This window comes from Alexandromys fortis, unplaced genomic scaffold (assembly GCF_014885135.2).
Source record: "Alexandromys fortis isolate MF-2015 unplaced genomic scaffold, M_Fortis_MF-2015_v1.1 scaffold_102, whole genome shotgun sequence".
NCBI lineage: Eukaryota > Metazoa > Chordata > Mammalia > Rodentia > Cricetidae > Alexandromys > Alexandromys fortis.
In genome coordinates this window covers 2,764,236-2,781,561 of record NW_026067984.1, presented here as the reverse complement: position 1 = coordinate 2,781,561, position 17,326 = coordinate 2,764,236, and the positions used below count along the sequence as shown (strand labels likewise).

The window sequence follows — 17,326 nt, the reverse complement described above, 5'->3', positions numbered from 1 at the left end:
GACATGCTCTGAAGAACACAGGATGTCTTTAGGAACGGGTCCATGCTCAGTCGTGCATAAGACTTGATACAAATGGGGAGATGGCCCTTGAATAAACAGAGTGAGCAGTGGCCATGACTGGATGGCTTCTGAGAGAAGTGTGCCCATGGGTGGCCTTGAAGGTGTCATTGCGACTGTGTGGGTACAGAGGCTCAGCTGAGGAGGACTGAGTCACAAATGACTCTCCACCATTGTGTGTGAACGTCACATGGAGACAGTCGTCTGGGAACTAGTTAGTGCTTTCTCTACCCAGCCCTGTTTGAAGGATGACTTCCTCTTCTGCTCGGACGCTTATTTGAGAGAAGCTATCCAAATCCTATCAAAATAAATGTATTTATAGAATCCTGATGACTGTTAAAAAATGATAACTGGGATTTCCTTGTCCTAACTGTGTATAATTTGAGCTACTGTGTTTAATGTTTGAAAGACAGATGGGAAGGTTGACTAGGTCACTCAGCAACTCAAACCTAATGTGTTTAAAACCAGCTACTGATGACAGTTGCTCTGGCCAGAGACCTCCTTGTCATCCCTGAGGCTTTGCCCTCCCCAGTCCAGTCTCAGCTGGCCATGTTTTATTTACCAGAATGGACACCTAGAGTGAAATTATGGCTCGCACACCCTGCTGCCCCTGATCCACACACTGCATTTTCACAGACACACGTCTGTCCTCCCAGAAATTGTTTGCTCCAAGGAAAGTGGGTTCCAGTCTGTTCTGGTAAAGCCTGTATCCCCAGTTCCCAGTCCCACACCTGTAGGGAATCCATAAATATTCGCTGACTTTTCCCCCAATACAGACATAATTTTTGATTATATATAGTGTTGGGCATTGTATTGCACATGAGAGTACTAAAATATGGCTCAATGCCTCCTTTGATTTGGACAGAAGCACGTAGCAATTTCTCCTAAATCACTAGATTTTTTAGGTACACGGTGTCAATTTAAGCAATTTTGCCTCCCCAAATCATGTTCCAGAAATAGATCCATTATTCACACAGTCATTATGATCTTGACAGATGTCTTGTACTAACTTATATCTCCACCACACTTTCCTTTCACAGAAAAGAGGCGCAGCTGGATGAAGAAGGCCAGTTTCTTGTCAGAATCATCTATGATGATTCCAAAACATACGACTTGGTGGCGGCGGCAAGCAAAGTCCTCAGTAGGTTCAATGAATCTTCCCTTCTCTGGGTCAAATAGACACAGGTTCACAGAGGAATGTGTGCTCCGAGACCACAGCATATGATGACGCAAACCGATGACGCAAGCAAGCTGCGCACTGAACTACCCTGGTGGGGCAATCCTATGATGTTAGGCTGGGGCTATGTGGAAGCCCAGCCTTCCAGTATACACTAGTTAGTGGGCAACAAGGGGAAAGCGGAGCTCTCCCTTCCCCTTGTGAGGCCTTGTATGGAGAAAATGCAAGCACTAATATTTCAGTCATAAAAGCCACAAAGTGAGCAATCATATGTAGAGTGCATAAATTACTATTTTCAAATGTGTGTTACCATAAGCTATGTGAAACAGAGAGAGAGAGAGAGAGAGAGAGAGAGAGAGAGAGAGAGAGAATTCATAGATAAGACCCATTACTGAAAAAAGTGTAATTCCGACAGGTCTCATGGTGTGAAACTGTTGTGAGTGCTCACATGCCAGGGGCTCACGTGCATCTGGGCTGTAAGCTATACAGAAGCCATGAAACTCTCAGCTCTACTGGGCAGGATCCATGAATTAGAAACAAAACTATTAGATGGTTAATAAAAAGAAGGAGACAGCAATTATGAAATAAAATATGAAGCAAACTTTTAAATTACTAATTTTCAAATTTGCAAAACTGAAATATCTGTTCAGATCAAGAGTCTTAATTATTTGGGTCAAGAGTTCCAGAGAGGAAATAAGACATTTTCAATTTAATGATAAGGTGACTTTGGGAACTGATTTTATACTATCCAAGTCCCTTAAAATGTTAAAACTCTGATAATATATTTTTAAATTCATTTTTGTATATCAGGTGTAAGTGTGTGTGTGCATGTACAGAGAGGTGTGTGTGTGTGTGTGTGTGTGTGTGTGTGTGTGTGTGTGTATCTCAAGGCCAGAAATCAGAGCCAGGTGTTTGTCAATCATTTTTATTTTTTCAAAACATTTTAAAAAGTTTGAGGTTATAATGTAATTATTTCCCTATTCCTTTTTTCCTCTATACCCTCCCATGTATAATCCCACACATTCAAATCCATGCCCTCTTTTTTGTTTCTTGTTGTCTCTCTCTCTCACACACACACGCTTACGTGTATTCCTAAATATACGAATAGCACCTGCTCAGACCACATAATGCTACTTTTACGTATATGCTTTCAGGGATGAGCATCTGTTATTAAATACCAGTTGGCGTGCTTTTCCATGGGAAAGACTGCTGCTTCCGCCACAAGCGTTCCTTGGTTGCCTGTAGTTCTTCCTATACTGGAAGTTTCATGAGCTTCCTGCACCCTTCCACATTGCTGTGTCTGTTAGTGTCACCCTTGTGCAGCTCCTGTGTCAGAGTCAGGATGGTAAGACTTCATGGGTACAGTGTCTGATATATTTAGGGGACACGATCTCACAGCAAACTTCCTTCCCATTCCTCTGGATTTTATGGTCCTTCTGGTCCCTCTTCTGAAATGATTCCCGAGCCTCAGGTAGAGCAGTGGTGTTGTGGGTACATCAGTTTGAGCCAGGCTCCACAACACTGCATTTTTGATCAGTTGCTTCACCTTATTTTCTGAGATAGGGTTCCTCACTGAACTTGAAGCTCATGGTTTGGCTCACTGACTCATTGGCTGCAGTGAGCTGTGACCCACCTGTCTGCATCTCACAGGTGCTGGAGTTCCATGCACCACTGTATCTGGTTATCAGATGAGGGCTGGACTCCAAACACAGGTTATCATACTTGTGAGGCAGGCATTTTGCCGAAGGCTCCATCTGCCTCCCCACACTGTTAAGGAATTTTCACAAAGACATATGAGATCTGCTTCTTATTAGGATTTTTGTGTAAGTGGTTTTCTGAGAACTGTGTACGTAATCAAGCACAAAGGGTCTGGATTTTCAGTAGGAGAAGTGTGTTTGAATAAATCACCACACTCATGTTGTATAAGATGTCAGTCAAAATCCATACAGAAAAAGTAACCAATTAAAGTTTAGGAAGTATTAATGACCACATATTAAGAAAAAAGTAGGGTATTAGGATATACACTAAGAATTAAATTTGTTTTATAAAGAAAAGTTATTTTGCCATGGAGTATTGGGTTATATTTATTTATAGTGTGTGTGTGTGTGTGTGTGTGTGTGTGTTATACAGATGCTTATGTCCCAGAGTTCCTGTGTAGAGGTCAGAACTGAACTTCTGAAAGTCCTTTCCTTCCACAGCGTGGGACTTGGACATCATCCTCTGATCACTAAACTTGATAGAAAGCATCCTTACCCATTGGAAATTTTACTGGCCCTGTGGTCTTTGGCTTGAATAAACCTCTTCTCAAAACAATACACTAAACATATAAACTACTAAAATTAAGTGTGTCTCTATGAGAGCTGAGAAAGAGGTCCCATTGCTAGTAGTATGAATCATGCTATTGACATGTTAGCACACGGTCTTCTCTAGTGTCGTCACAGAACCCTGCTCAGAGATCCTTAGTCTATGGTTCATACTGTACAGTAATTATGGACATGTTAAATCATTTTCATTTAGACTTGTTTCTCTTCTCACTGACAGTTTTCTACCTGTTGTTCTTTCCTCTCTAACCTACAACACAGATCTCAATGCTGGTGAAATCCTGCAGATGTTCGGGAAGATGTTTTTCGTCTTTTGTCAAGAGTCTGGCTACGACACCATCTTGCGTGTCCTGGGATCTAATGTCAGGGAGTTTTTGCAGGTGAGAAACTTGAGGTCCTGAGAGTGAAGGCTCTCGGTGTCAGTTCGTACATTTGAGCTCTTGAATGCTTCTTTTTAGCCAATTGGACAAGAGTGTCTTGCTCCTGAAGAGGAACAATGGCCATTCTCATACAACATTGATTTATTTGATGATTTACACATTTTCCAGCATTTCCCTTCATGTAGTTTCCTAGTCTCTATTCCATAACTCTCAATATACAAGCCATCAATTAGTATTTTCTTAGAGTCCACAGGTCTATTATGATTTGTTCAATTGTGTTAAATAAGAATCACAGATGTGAACGGTGTGGTTTTCTGTTTTCCATATATAATAAAGTTTTATTCTTTGTAATATATTCCTAAATCAGGAAGTGCTGACTGGCCTCCTTATGAGGAGAAAGTTGGGGTGGGGTTGCGGGTATTGTTTCAGGTATCCTGCTTAGGAAAACTAATTCTTTGCCTTAGAGTTGCTAATTAGTTGATCATTCTCTCTCTCTCTCTCTCTCTCTCTCTCTCTCTCTCTCTCTCTCTCTCTCATACACACACACACACACACACACACACACACACACACGGAAATCTAATAAATCTAAAGCCCATTTTAGGTAACAAGATAAAACAAATACCACCACCCAAGGCCTTTATCTTACAGTGTTGAATAATTGCTGTAGAAGTCTGTGCTAGTAAATTCCTAACTTGCCGAGATGCTATTTCTGGACCGCCTGTGCTATTTTGAGCTCTGGCGTTTGTGAGACCCTCTGGATGAACGTGTGAACACTCAGCTTCATGGGGCTTGTTTGCAAAGAGTGTCTAACCTGACTGCCGAGAGCGGCTGGACCTTGCTGGAAAATGATGTCAGTGCAGTACCAGCTGAACCCAAGCCCAGTTTGGGGAGAATGTAAACGACTCCCAGGCTAGCTGCATTATTGATTTAACAGCCAAAATAAGAACTTTTGTGTTTAATCAAAATGTCTGCTGTTTACACAGGGACATTTTTCTTATAAACTTAAAGCAGCATTAAATCATGACGAACACTGGTTTACAGTCTCCAGCTGTGGACTTACTGAAGTCCTGCTGTCCAAAGAAAGCCTTCCCTTCCATACGAAATAGCTGCTAAAATTAAAGCCAACCTGATGGCTTCTAAATTGATTTCAAACGAATGGGAGTTTGATATTTCAAAGTGTTGGAGGGATTTTGTTTTTGAATGCAAAGTCCATTTTAAAAGTTTTTTGGTTGACCACTGTGTCACCTTACCAGAAAAGATTTTTAAAAAATGTGCTGTGCTCTGTGTGTGTGTGTGTGTGTGTGTGTGTGTGTGTGTGTGTGTGTGCGCGCGCGCCACAGAGGCCAGAAGAGGGCATATTGGAGCTGTAGTTACAGGAATTTCTGAAGCCCCCATGTGGGTGCTGGGATCTGAACTCTGGTCTTATGATCAAGAAGTACATACACAGAACGGCTGTGCCATCTGTTCAGCCCCGCCTTCCAGCAGAGTTCAATGTTAGTGAAACTCTGATGACGTGATCTACACAGCAACCCACATCTTTAAGTAGATTTCCCAATGTTGTTACCCCACCTGTAGTCATCTTGACCATCTGCTGAATGTATGAGGACCGAGGAATAAGCATCCATGCCTGACTGTGCCTGTGTTTCTCTGTGCTCTTAGGCTGCCTTGTCCCACTGTAGGGGCCCTAGCTGGAGAGGTCCCTCATCACTTTATAAAAGTGTAATTCTTATTTGACAATGTTGTACATTAATATAGACGACCCTGGTCTCACCCCCCCCACACCCTGTCCTTTCAAACCCACTCTATCTCTAACAAAGCCTACTCTTTATAACAGTCTTCTTCCTACTAGCATATCTGTCTGTTTTGCTTTGTTTCAGGGCCCACTAGGTTTAATCAAGACTGTCCCTGTGGGTGTGAGCACGAGCTGGTGGCTACACCACTAAAAGTAGTTTTACCCTCTTATCAGCTGCAACTACCAATAACCAATAACTCTTCTGTGAAAGCCAGGGCCCCATGGTTTCCTCCAGAACCGATGCTGACAAGTTCAGTCTTTTAAAAGGCAACCGCAGCTTCTGAGTTCACGAGTGTACTGGACATGCCAGGTTTCATGGCCGTCCTCCCCATCCTGTGGCCCTTACGTTCCTGCCCCCGCCTTCCGTGATGCTCGTTGAGCCGTAGAAATGATGCTACGGTTGTCATAGCAAGGGCTGAACAAAATGACTCAAAAGGTCGCTCTTTCAAAGCCACAAGTTTCCTCACTAAGTACCATTCGTGACAAAAGAAGATTCTCTGACTTAGGCTGTGGACAGGGCTGCTCTACCAGCAGGACGCTAGCAATTTAGGTCGTCAATGTGCTCATTTAGCAAACCAGAAGTTCACCTGGAAGCCCTTGGGCTCCCCAGTCATGGCCCTTGATCAGCCCACAGCACCAGGCATGAACTTTCACACTGGAAATGAGCTAAGAAGTAAGCTTTCACAGATGCTGCAAAAGAGAAATGGCTCACTTACAATTTAATGATAAAACTTTGCTAGCGTCTTTAAATTAAGTTTGGTCTTATTCTATGTCCCCTTGATTAAGACTGAAAAATGAAGCTATATATTTTGGACACTACAAATTTTTGTTTATTCCTTTTGAACATGTGGATTTTTGTCTTTCTAGTTTTGAAATTGTTATGACAAATGTACTCTGCTAAGACGATGCTTTACTGTAGAGGAGGTGGTTTTGCTATGGTCAGGCTAACAAGCAGAAAGAAATTTGGGGGATGTTTTCCTGTATCCGACGCTGTGATGTAAAGAATTGGGTTTTCACATATAGATTTAAGGTCCTAGCTTACATATAAAAATGTTCCTCCGGCATATTTTGATGAAACACTCTTTGGCATGTACTTCCACCATCCAGGAGAGGGTGAGATGACCCTGGCTTGACCATTAAGAGAGTTCAAAGGTTTTTCTTCATTTGCACACCCCAATTTGAATCAATAACCAAATAACCGAGCCTATCCTCTTTGAGCCTGCTTCATTTGGAGGACTCAGCCTTTTTAGCAGTTTCCTGAAACCTTCCAGGAAGGGTCTTCCTGTATGTAGAGGCTGAATAGTCTTCTCAGCTTCTGCAGTCTTCTCTTTAACTTTGATGATTTGCCTAAAATGAAAATAATGTTTTCTTCTTTGAGCCCTGAGCGATTCTCTACTGCTTGCTGGAAGTGTCAAGCATATCAGGTTTAAGGCAATGGAAATCATTTCCTCTATCCTCTGTATCTCTAGTCTCTTAGAACATAGTCAGCCTTGATCTCTGTAGACTCTCTTATTGGCCATGGTCCTATGCATGCTCTTCCCTCTGTCCAGAGCATGGTTTTGAGTCCTCTTCACACAGTAAACTCAGTTCTCCAGGTCCCATTGCTTCTCCAGACTCTGCCCTACTTGCAATGGGGTCGCTGGCATTTCTCACACTTTCAAAGCATGCTGTCCCCAGCCTCAGCCCTGGCACTGACTGCACCACTGTTTCCTGTTTCTCCCACTGGAATGTAAACTTCGGGAGGCCAGAGACCCTGAGAGCAGCTCGGAGGATGCAGGCTGCAGTCGGAAGCTGGGGGATGAATCAATAGTTTAAGGAGAAAAGAATAGTCCCTGCAAGGGGGGAAACAGAACAAACAGACCCGGAAGGAACTCAGCCAATAAGGATTCCCTCAAGGATCATCCACTCGAAGTGAGGCTGCACAGTTTAAGAAAAGTTTAACTCCCATCGTAAAGGAGATAGGATGGTTTATTCTGGGGCAAAGATGAGAGACCATGACCTAGGAACACAGATTCGGGGTTCCAGGTAGGGTTACATGTTCCATGATGGCACAAGGGCTATAACAAACTTTTATAGTTACAGAACAAAAGAAAATTATAAATCAAGGCACAGGTTAGAGCATAATGAGGGAATGACACTACAAGTTTGGGTGTTATCTGATGACATGCTTAACTCTTGGTGAAAATTAGTGGTAGGCTAAGAACATGCTTCAGAGGTTTTACCTGAAGGTTCTACACAAAGATATTAGGTCACATGGGGAAAAAGGCTATTAAGGATCTATGCTAACCCAAGGCAATTTAGCCCAGATCTGAGCATTCCAACTCTTCAAAGCTCCTATTGCTCAGTCAGTCTTATAGAATTCCCAGTTTATCTGCAATTGTTTTCTTTTCCTGAGAATTTCAGTTGATAGAGATAAGCCTAAACCAACACATAAAAGGAGACACATTTTCTTTCTAGGTGCACAAGGTAACTTGATGTTTATTATTTAATTTGAAGGCCACAATAGTGTATCCGTGCATTTAAATACATTGCTGTGACTGTATATTAAATATACTTATGGATTTGATATTGCCATTTAAATATCTCAGAGGACAATAAAGTTGCCATGAAGTTATACCTCAGGAGACTGTTAGACCAGCCTTTGACATATCTGTTACTTTCAGCACACCAAAGAGGACTTGGGGATCTTTCCCTGTCTCTCTCTGGACATATTAGCAAGAATGGCTTTTCAGCACACACACACCCAGACACACGTACACACCCACATACTTATGTACACACTTTTGCACAAACACATAAAACTTGAAATTGTTTTTAAATATTTCTGAATATCAAAATCTGTATATATTAGGTCATCTTCAGTCTTATGGGAATTGGTTAATTCTAGAGTAGGAGTAGCTGTTTTGAATTGTTTCACACTTATTCGTGTGTGAGTTTACCCACATGTGTGTCCATGCAAAGACACATGTATCAATGTCATGGGTCAGTTTTAAAAAGTTAGTTCTCTCCTTCCACCTTCTGGGTTCTGGGGAGTCAAACTCATCAGGCTTGGTGTCAACTGTTTTTACGCATCAAGCTGTCTCAGCAACCTAGTTCTGGAATATTAGTAACTTTTTCAAAATTGGTTCTTTCATCAGGATAATGCCTCTGTGTGTTCCCTTATAGAAATGGTATATTTGCAGCCACACAGTAAAGATGGCGTCTGTGATTTAGTTCTAGGAAATTTTGTCATTTCTATTGATTATCCGTCTTAAACAGTTGAAAGGACTTCTCCCATGAGTCTTTGCTTCCTTCACCAAGCTTATGACCTCATACAATGCTTCTTGTGTTCATATGTCCAGTGTTTAAAACTTGGCACCATGGCGACTTTGAAAGTGAGTTTTCCCAGTGAACACAGCGATGAAATATAGGAGATACTCCTGAGGAAGCTTTAAAAATCTGTCTTTAGGGATTGCATACTTTGCAAGCAGTTTCCCTAAAGTCTGTGAAACCATTTTGGAGCTGTTGGTTTATTCTTTAGTTCATTTCATAACTGAAAACCTAAAGCAAAAAGGGGAAGACTTTAAAGTATTTTCTATGTGGTTGTTAGATTTCATATGCATTTAGCTAATACTGTTGCTAGAAGGACAAAGCTATATTTTAGTAAGCTCTTTTGGTTCTTTTCTGCTTTTATAGTCTTACACTAGGCACATGTAGGTTCCTATCGGCGGCCTCTGTGAGCTAAGAGAAGCTCTGCTGCGTGTGCAAGCTTTGCTTGCTCCGACAACATCACTGGTAAGGAATGTCCAGTCAGAGGCGCTTCCACTGCAGCCCACTCTGCACGATGACAGAAAACACTTTCCAGAGATCACTGCGACAGTGTCTCCTGTCGCTCCTGTGCCTGGCTTCCATCAGTTGATGCAATTCTGCTGCCTTTGAGTAGGGGTTGGCTTTGGGAATCATTTGACCAACAGATTATGGCGACGGTGGCAATTTGAAACGTCCTAGGCCATAGCCTAAGATGCCTTCATGTTGCTCTCAGGTATCACAGAAAAGATTCATCATAAGGTTACCTCTATGGACGCAGACAGCCAACATGAGATGCTCACGCCACACAAACAATAGAGATGGTCAGGGCAAAAGTCAGCCTGATTCCCTTGCAGAGACCTGGCCCTTTCAATGGCTGTTTCTAGTATTTATTCAGAAAATCATCCTGCCAATGTGCTGATGACTCTAGGCCAGGAGTTTCCCACACTCATTCGGACAGCACAGAGAACCATCAAGGATAACAATAAATTAGTATTTCAATCATTCCGTGCTGATGTGGCTTGCTATATCATGTATGTGCTTGGACAATGAGTCGAGAACCTTTGACTAAGTCCTTGGTGAGCTGATGCAGGGCCCTTGGCAATGGGACCCAAATGAGGCCGATGCAGGTCTATCCATTCATTGCTAATGATGCTGCATTGTTACCTTGTCTATTCTCTATGGCCCTAGCAGTTCTATAGGCAAAAATATCAGCATCAAAACCTGCCAGGTTGACTTGAAAAATACACTGAAAAAAAAATGTTGTTTTAGAGACCCGTTAAGATTTGTATTTATGAGCTTATTTCAATAGCCAGAAGGACCGCTTTTAAAAATTGAAATATTCTTTCATTCTTGGCTGGAGACTTGGCTCTCCCGGCTGGGTTTGTGGTACTTTCAGTCACCCCTTCAGCTCTTCTTGGCTCTGATTCCAGCTGATAAAACACAGCCCACCAGCAGCAACCCGGCACTCACAGCAGATCCAATTTCGATCTCTCAAATGTTTGCGCAAAGGGCTATTTTGGGAAAGACTGGGATGTTCCTAAACAGCTGTAAAATCCTAATACTTCCCCAAGTTATTTACATTTTGGAGGAAAAAATGCGCTAGTGACTTTGTTTTAACTTTTGAATTTCAAAAGAAACATCTAAACTCCACGGTCTACAGCCTGCAATTAAAATGCGATTTCCATTTATTTAAAACAGAAAAACCAAAGTGAAGGAAGATAAAAATGTTAAGGTCGTCAGAGTTGTCTATGAATAACAGGTTGCATAGTTTCAACTAAATCTAGATCAGCTGTGAAGTTTGTTCTTATCTGGAGACGGGTTAACTGGACTGACATTCGCAGATTCCCTGCATTGAAACAGCGCATTCATTCTCTGTGTGGGCGTGTGGGTGTGTGGGGGCACAAAATGATAGCAGCACAATTAGAAATTAAATTAAACCTTTAGACTGAATTTTAGGTATTGAAACAAAAGCGCCGCCTTTCTAAACGACGCTGAGGAGAATGAGTTCGAGCATGCTTGAGGTTGCTCCGTGGCTTTCTGGAGGTTGCTCACACTGGAGCATGCGTGTTTACGTTTTCCCATGACGTTTTGGCTGCTGGTCAGATGCGCATACTCCTAACAGGCCACGCAGCTGCTCTCCTCCTGCTCTTACCTCCGTGGGTATATTTAGAAATAAAACAATTCCAGTTTTGCGAAGAACGTTTTATTGCCCAGATGTATCCAAATAGCTGTGTTCATGAATTGTCAAGTCTGTTTAGACACTGCTATGGAGGCGTGGGTAAGCTTTTCTCTCGACCGTGCTGCTAAGAGGCCTCGTTTGTGGTTTCCCGAGGTTACCGCAACAATTGTGGTGCAAATGTGAAGACTGCACGTTTCTCGGCAGCGTCGGGGTGGTGAAAAATAATTTAAATTTATTCATAATCCAGTCTCTTAGAAGAGGCAGGCTGCGATAATCACTTGAATTTTGACGGAGTAAAACTGAGTCAGGGAAACTGTAACAGAAGAAACCCCAAGAGTGTATTTTATACTGGGTACTATCTAAATAAAATCAATATTACATTAAGTGGTAAAATCTTTCATGCTCCAACAAGGCACTCTACTTGTCTATTTAATTAATAGCAAATTCAATATAACAACAAATCCCTGGAGAGTTGGGTTACCACAAAGACGGCTTGAATCGCCGGCCCTGTCACTCAGCATTCGCGGTAACCCGCTTGCCGTTAAGAGAGCGTCTAAGGGATGCCGTATCCCAGTGTCCAAGCTTTACTACCGCCCATGCCTGTGCGCAACCACGCAAACGGCTGCACCAAAGACAGGGAGGGGGCCGCCTTAAATGACATCCATCCTGGGTCTTCGTACAGCGGCAGATCTGCCTTACCATCACGGCAGCAGCTAGCAGAAATGGTACCTTTTCACTGCCAGTGATTGGATTGACCCCATGTAGGAATGTACAAAGCCATGTCAGGAGCCAAAATGGATACTGACAGTAAGCAAGTGACATGGGTATGTTGACTAGGGGACACCAATATTTCGCTTAGGAAAATGAAATATTATTAGGTCACCATTTAACATAGTTTCCTTTCATTTTAAGGAACGCCACACAGTACTTGGTCTGTAATATATAAGAAAAATGTCCTTACTGAAGCCACAAATTCAGTCGAGACTTTGTAGAAAATAGGGATAAAAGTAAAACTCTTGACAGTACATTTTCTCTTCGAGATAGTTTCTCTCCTGAGATTTTTACACCAACAGACCCACATGGGTCTAAGGGTCTTTAGAAGAACCCCTTGTTCTGTTCAACTCCATAGGAAGAAATCAGAAGTTCTGACACAGGTGGGCTCCAGGAACCGCCCTGTGCAGGCCTGGTCACTGCCTGGTAACTTTTATACTGCAACAGCGACCCCTGGGGGCAATCAGGGAGAAGTCATGTTTTTGCTCAGCACTAGCGAGACATAATTTTTACAGGGGTTATTAGAGGAAAGAGAACAGAATTCATTGCAAATTGAGGTACACAGCATGACACTGGATTCTCCCAGCTGACTGGAGAAGTCTTAGTCTTCATGATCCTCTGTGCCTGGGGGTATCTCCCTCGGCCGCACAAACCTGCCTGACGCACGCTGTCATCTAAATGCCGTGGGGTGGGGCTGAAGTTAAACTGCAGCTTTCACAGTTTTGGGTCAATCTGTGTATGAACCAGTTTTGAATTTTAGTAACTAATAGAAGACACTGTTAAATTCAGCGTGTTCTATGTGACAGAGCTACAACGAAGTAGAAAATGTTAATTTTCCAAGACTTTAGTCTGAGACGGTCATGTGTTGGTTGCTTTGCTATGGGATCTCATCTTGGTTGGAGACTACTGATGAACAAGAAATTATGCATCTTTACTTTATATAATCACATCTTTAATTTAAAATATCAATAATCAATATATATTTATATTTCACTATCTTTGACCATTTTTTTTATTAAATTCGGTTGGGGATTATAGAGCAAGTGAAAAGGAAGTGGGTGGTTTAAATATTTTTTACTGTTTGCTACAATGTGCATGAACAGCAACCTTAGATGCCTGCTTTTGTCATTAAGGATGCTTTTTTCCTGATGCATTCACCTCATTTATTATTTCTTCAAATGTGCAGTTAATAATGACATTCTTCTACTGTCTTCACTCTCTGTGGAGCTTACCTTGGAGCTGTCTCAAGGACTCCACGAAGGATCTCCTATGTAAATGTTTTACTCTAGTGATCCTTTCCAGCAAACCCAGATTTGAACCTTGCGTCTGCTCCTTGCGTTGCTAAGCTTTCCCCCCCACCTTCTAGAAGCTTCTAGTCACAGTTCTCTCCTCTCCACTCCAGAACCTGGATGCCCTGCATGACCACCTCGCTACCATCTACCCAGGGATGCGCGCACCTTCCTTCCGGTGCACCGATGCGGAAAAAGGCAAAGGGCTCATTTTGCACTACTACTCGGAGAGAGAGGGGCTTCAGGACATTGTGATCGGGATCATCAAGACCGTTGCTCAACAGATACACGGCACTGAGATAGACATGAAGGTAATCTCCACCAGCGAAGATGTTTCTGAATACAAAGGAGCACGGAAGTATTTGAAACCATACCGCGCAGTGATTGCTGGTCACGAGTTGCACTAGCAATCCCTGTAAGATGAAATCGTGTGAACCCCGGGAGTCTTCTCCATTTGGCCTGGGAATGCATTATACTGGGAAATTTTCCCCTTACAACAGATTTTTTTCTAATTATACATTGCTTAAGGCAAGAGGAAATTCAGTTACTTTCTGTGAACACACGCCAGCTGGGAGAGGGGAGGGGGCTGGCTGACTGAGCTTCAGTCTGCAAGATATCAGATTGTGGGTAGTGAAATGGAAAGAGCATATTAAATCAGCTGATTTTACAGATCCCTTTTCTATGTGAATTCTTTTGTCTCCCAGGGAATGTACCTAGAACATTTTATTTTGTTAACTTAAAGTCTTGTGTTCTTTCTCTTTTTAAAGTCAAGTTGTGCTGGCGAACACAGCCAAGCCAGCTCTGGTCTTTCCCGATACTGGTGATGACACCCCCATTGTTATTTTCGAGTGGCAATTTCAAGACACCCGTAGGGAAAGTGTGCAATGAAGACAATTTCCTCTTTTCTCTGTCTCGGATCTGTGTGGCTTCTGGTCAGCTTCTCCCGCTCAGCTTTGAATGCAGAGCAACCATAAGTTCTCTGTACCTTGTGCCTGTCTGGGAGGTTGACCCTATGAGGCCAAGGGGACGCTCTCTTTCTAGGCCACCCAAAAGGCCATATGCGCTATGGGGACTCACACCAGAATTACAATGAAAAATTATGAATAACTGTGGGAGGTGGTTCGGCTGACAGAATGCTTGGCTACCACGCACAAGGCTCTGGGTTCAATCCCCTAGCATGGGAAACACTGCCATAGTGGCACAAATCCATGATCTCAGTACTTAGGAGATGCAGACAAGAGGACCTGAGGTTCAAAGTTAGCCTCAGCTACCCAGCTGACTGGAAACTATCCTAAGGGAGCTGTGTGGAACACAGAACACCTCACCCCAAAGGAATACTTCACACTTCACAGATCTGAAAACATCTAGAAAGGTTTTTCAGTTTTTCATGTCCATGTCTATAGCATTTCTCTAAACACAATGTTTGTAAACAGTCACTCACTAATTTTCTCCCGTCCACATCCAGGTTATTCAGCAAAGAAATGAAGAATGTGACCACACTCAGTTTTTAATTGAAGAGAAAGAGTCCAAGGAAGAGGATTTTTATGAAGACCTGGACAGATTCGAAGAAAACGGTACCCAGGAGTCACGCATCAGTCCGTACACCTTTTGCAAGGCATTTCCTTTCCACATCATATTTGACCGGGACCTGGTGGTCACTCAGTGTGGCAATGCCATCTACAGAGTGCTCCCCCAGGTAAAGTGCACAGCACTGGGACCTGACGCTCTCACGGGCTTCATTCCTTTTTAACCTTTGACAACACTATAGAAAGTATCCCACACACTTATTATAACCTAAAGGTATCTGAAAATATTTCCCTAGGACTCACTTGTTTCTTTAATCTCAGGGAAGTTATATGAGAACATCAGAGTTGCTTTGTGAGCAAAGGCGGGGTAGGTGGGGGACTTGGCAACAGCAGCCAGATGTCACTCATGTTTTTGTTGATTGAATAAATATTCACTGCCTATCGGCCTTCCAAAAATAGTTTTCAAAATCAGCTGTTGACAAGGGGAAGAAGGAAGTTTACAAACACCCAGGGCGCGAAGCAGAGGAGCGACCATGGGTAGAGTGGCAGAGCACTGGAGGACCTCAGACGGTTGCCAGCACACGTTTCCTCCCATATTCCATGCGAGGATTCGCCCATGGCATGCGTACGTCTGGACGTACCGTTTGCTTTAATTCAGGACTAGAACACAGAGGTCTTATGTGAAGCTGTAGATCTGGAAGCAGAGAGTGTTTTGTGTGGGCTCTCACCAGGGTGACACAAGGTTCCTCCTATCCACTTCTGTTTTGTTCCATCCTAGGCAGCTGCTGTGTGTGTGTTGCAGCTTCTTATTAATATTATCTCCCTTTTGATAAACTGTTTATCAAAATATTTATTGGCATTTTGATACTTAATCTCATTTGCAGCCACAGGCATCTACCATGTGATGCTATGGTTTAGATGGCAACCTTTCTTCTCTTGAAATGATTTGTACCATCTTATATTTGAACATTAGTTACCCAAATCCATGTTAGGTTTCCTGTCTCCGAAAGCATCTAATGTTTGCTTAATCACTCAGCTGTACATATAGGATAAATCTCCAATACTTAAGATTTTTTCACTTATAAATACAATTGATCTGACTTAATTTCAAGATTGATATCTAGTAGTAAAGTCAATTTCAAGTTGCTGAGCGTTCTTTGCTTCCTCCCCCCTCCCCCCCCTTAGCTTCAGCCTGGGAACTGCAGTCTTCTGTCTGTCTTCTCTCTGGTCCGCCCTCATATTGACATCAGTTTCCATGGGATTCTTTCTCACATCAATACAGTCTTTGTCCTGAGAAGCAAGGTAAGCAGACACTCCCTTCAGCTGGATGCAAACAAGGCATGCCATCCATCAGCCGTAAGAGGGAGGGGAAATCATCGGCCAGCACAGCCCATGCGGTGGAGATAGAAGAAAATAAAACACAACTCTCAAGAGAGCAGTGTTTGGCTGAGGAACAGGGCCCTCTGTCAGCTGAGAAAGTGTCTTGCTGGGAACATTTAAGCCTCTTCAATCTCACAGAATAAAACCAGCATCTACTCCCTTGATTTTACAGTGTTTTTTTTTTAAAAAAAGAAATCAGAAGACCTAACAAGAAGTCTTTGATAATGTCCCCAAAGCTATTTATTTTTCTGCAAATTGTTTATAATTCTTGTTAATAATTTTTTTCTGTAGGGAAATAAACGGATTAAAAATCCGTAAACTCTTGTATAGTTGGTAGTTTAGATGGTTTCCAGATTTCCTCATTTGTGCGCCTGGGATAATAGTAGCAAACACAATTTCTCCAGCACCACACTCTTCATACTCCCTACAACAAGGCATCCCAAAGACACAGCCACTTGTGTTTTACACGCTAGGGACCGACTGCTTTCAGTTGTTCTGTGAATACAGGGTTCACTTGGCTTAGCTTTGGTACAAGTCAGAAATGTGTGTTGGGGCCATACAGGAAAATCACGTGTAGGAGGCAACTCCACTACTGCCTCCTGAGGTGCAGAGAAGCCCATCAAGCACTGACGGTCTTACCCAGGGCAGCACCCCTGCAGTTCTAATGGGCCAGCATCCTCTCCCTTAGGGTTGGCGAGAAGGGTAAGGTTTTCACGCCTTCCCCATGCCTTGTCAGGCAGGGAAAGGTGGACTAATGTTTTGTCTTTCCCGTTCAAGGAGGGATTGCTGGATGTTGAGAAACTTGAATGTGAGGATGAACTGACGGGGACAGAGATTAGCTGCCTGCGTCTCAAGGGCCAAATGATCTACTTACCAGAAGCAGACAGCATCCTCTTCCTCTGTTCACCAAGGTAACAACTTTTAGCTTTATTGGAATTGCCATAAGTTACAAACTAATTCAAAGAGACGCCATGAAAACTCTTTGATTAGTACATGCTAGATGTACATATGAATGGAATTTGGCTTGATATTTCAGTGCATACATACACAGCAGCCTCTTAGAATCCAACATTTTAATCCACAGTGCTTACTTTTGCTGAAATATAAACTGGATTTTCAGGCCCTCATTATGCAATTCATTGGGTATTTCTAAAAACTCAAAG

General features: G+C 42.7%; 1 protein-coding gene across 1 annotated transcript in view; it reads left to right on the top strand.

Annotated features, from left to right (window-relative positions):
• Window positions 1-17,326, top strand: part of Gucy1b1 (guanylate cyclase 1 soluble subunit beta 1) — a 41,264-nt gene that overhangs the window by 12,285 nt on the left and 11,653 nt on the right. Inside the window, exons 3-8 of the mRNA XM_050158855.1 lie at window positions 1,098-1,198; window positions 3,817-3,935; window positions 13,371-13,568; window positions 14,723-14,953; window positions 15,969-16,085; window positions 16,941-17,074. Of these exons, the coding sequence (XP_050014812.1) occupies window positions 1,098-1,198; window positions 3,817-3,935; window positions 13,371-13,568; window positions 14,723-14,953; window positions 15,969-16,085; window positions 16,941-17,074 (900 nt within the window). The remainder of the gene's footprint in view (window positions 1-1,097; window positions 1,199-3,816; window positions 3,936-13,370; window positions 13,569-14,722; window positions 14,954-15,968; window positions 16,086-16,940; window positions 17,075-17,326) is intronic.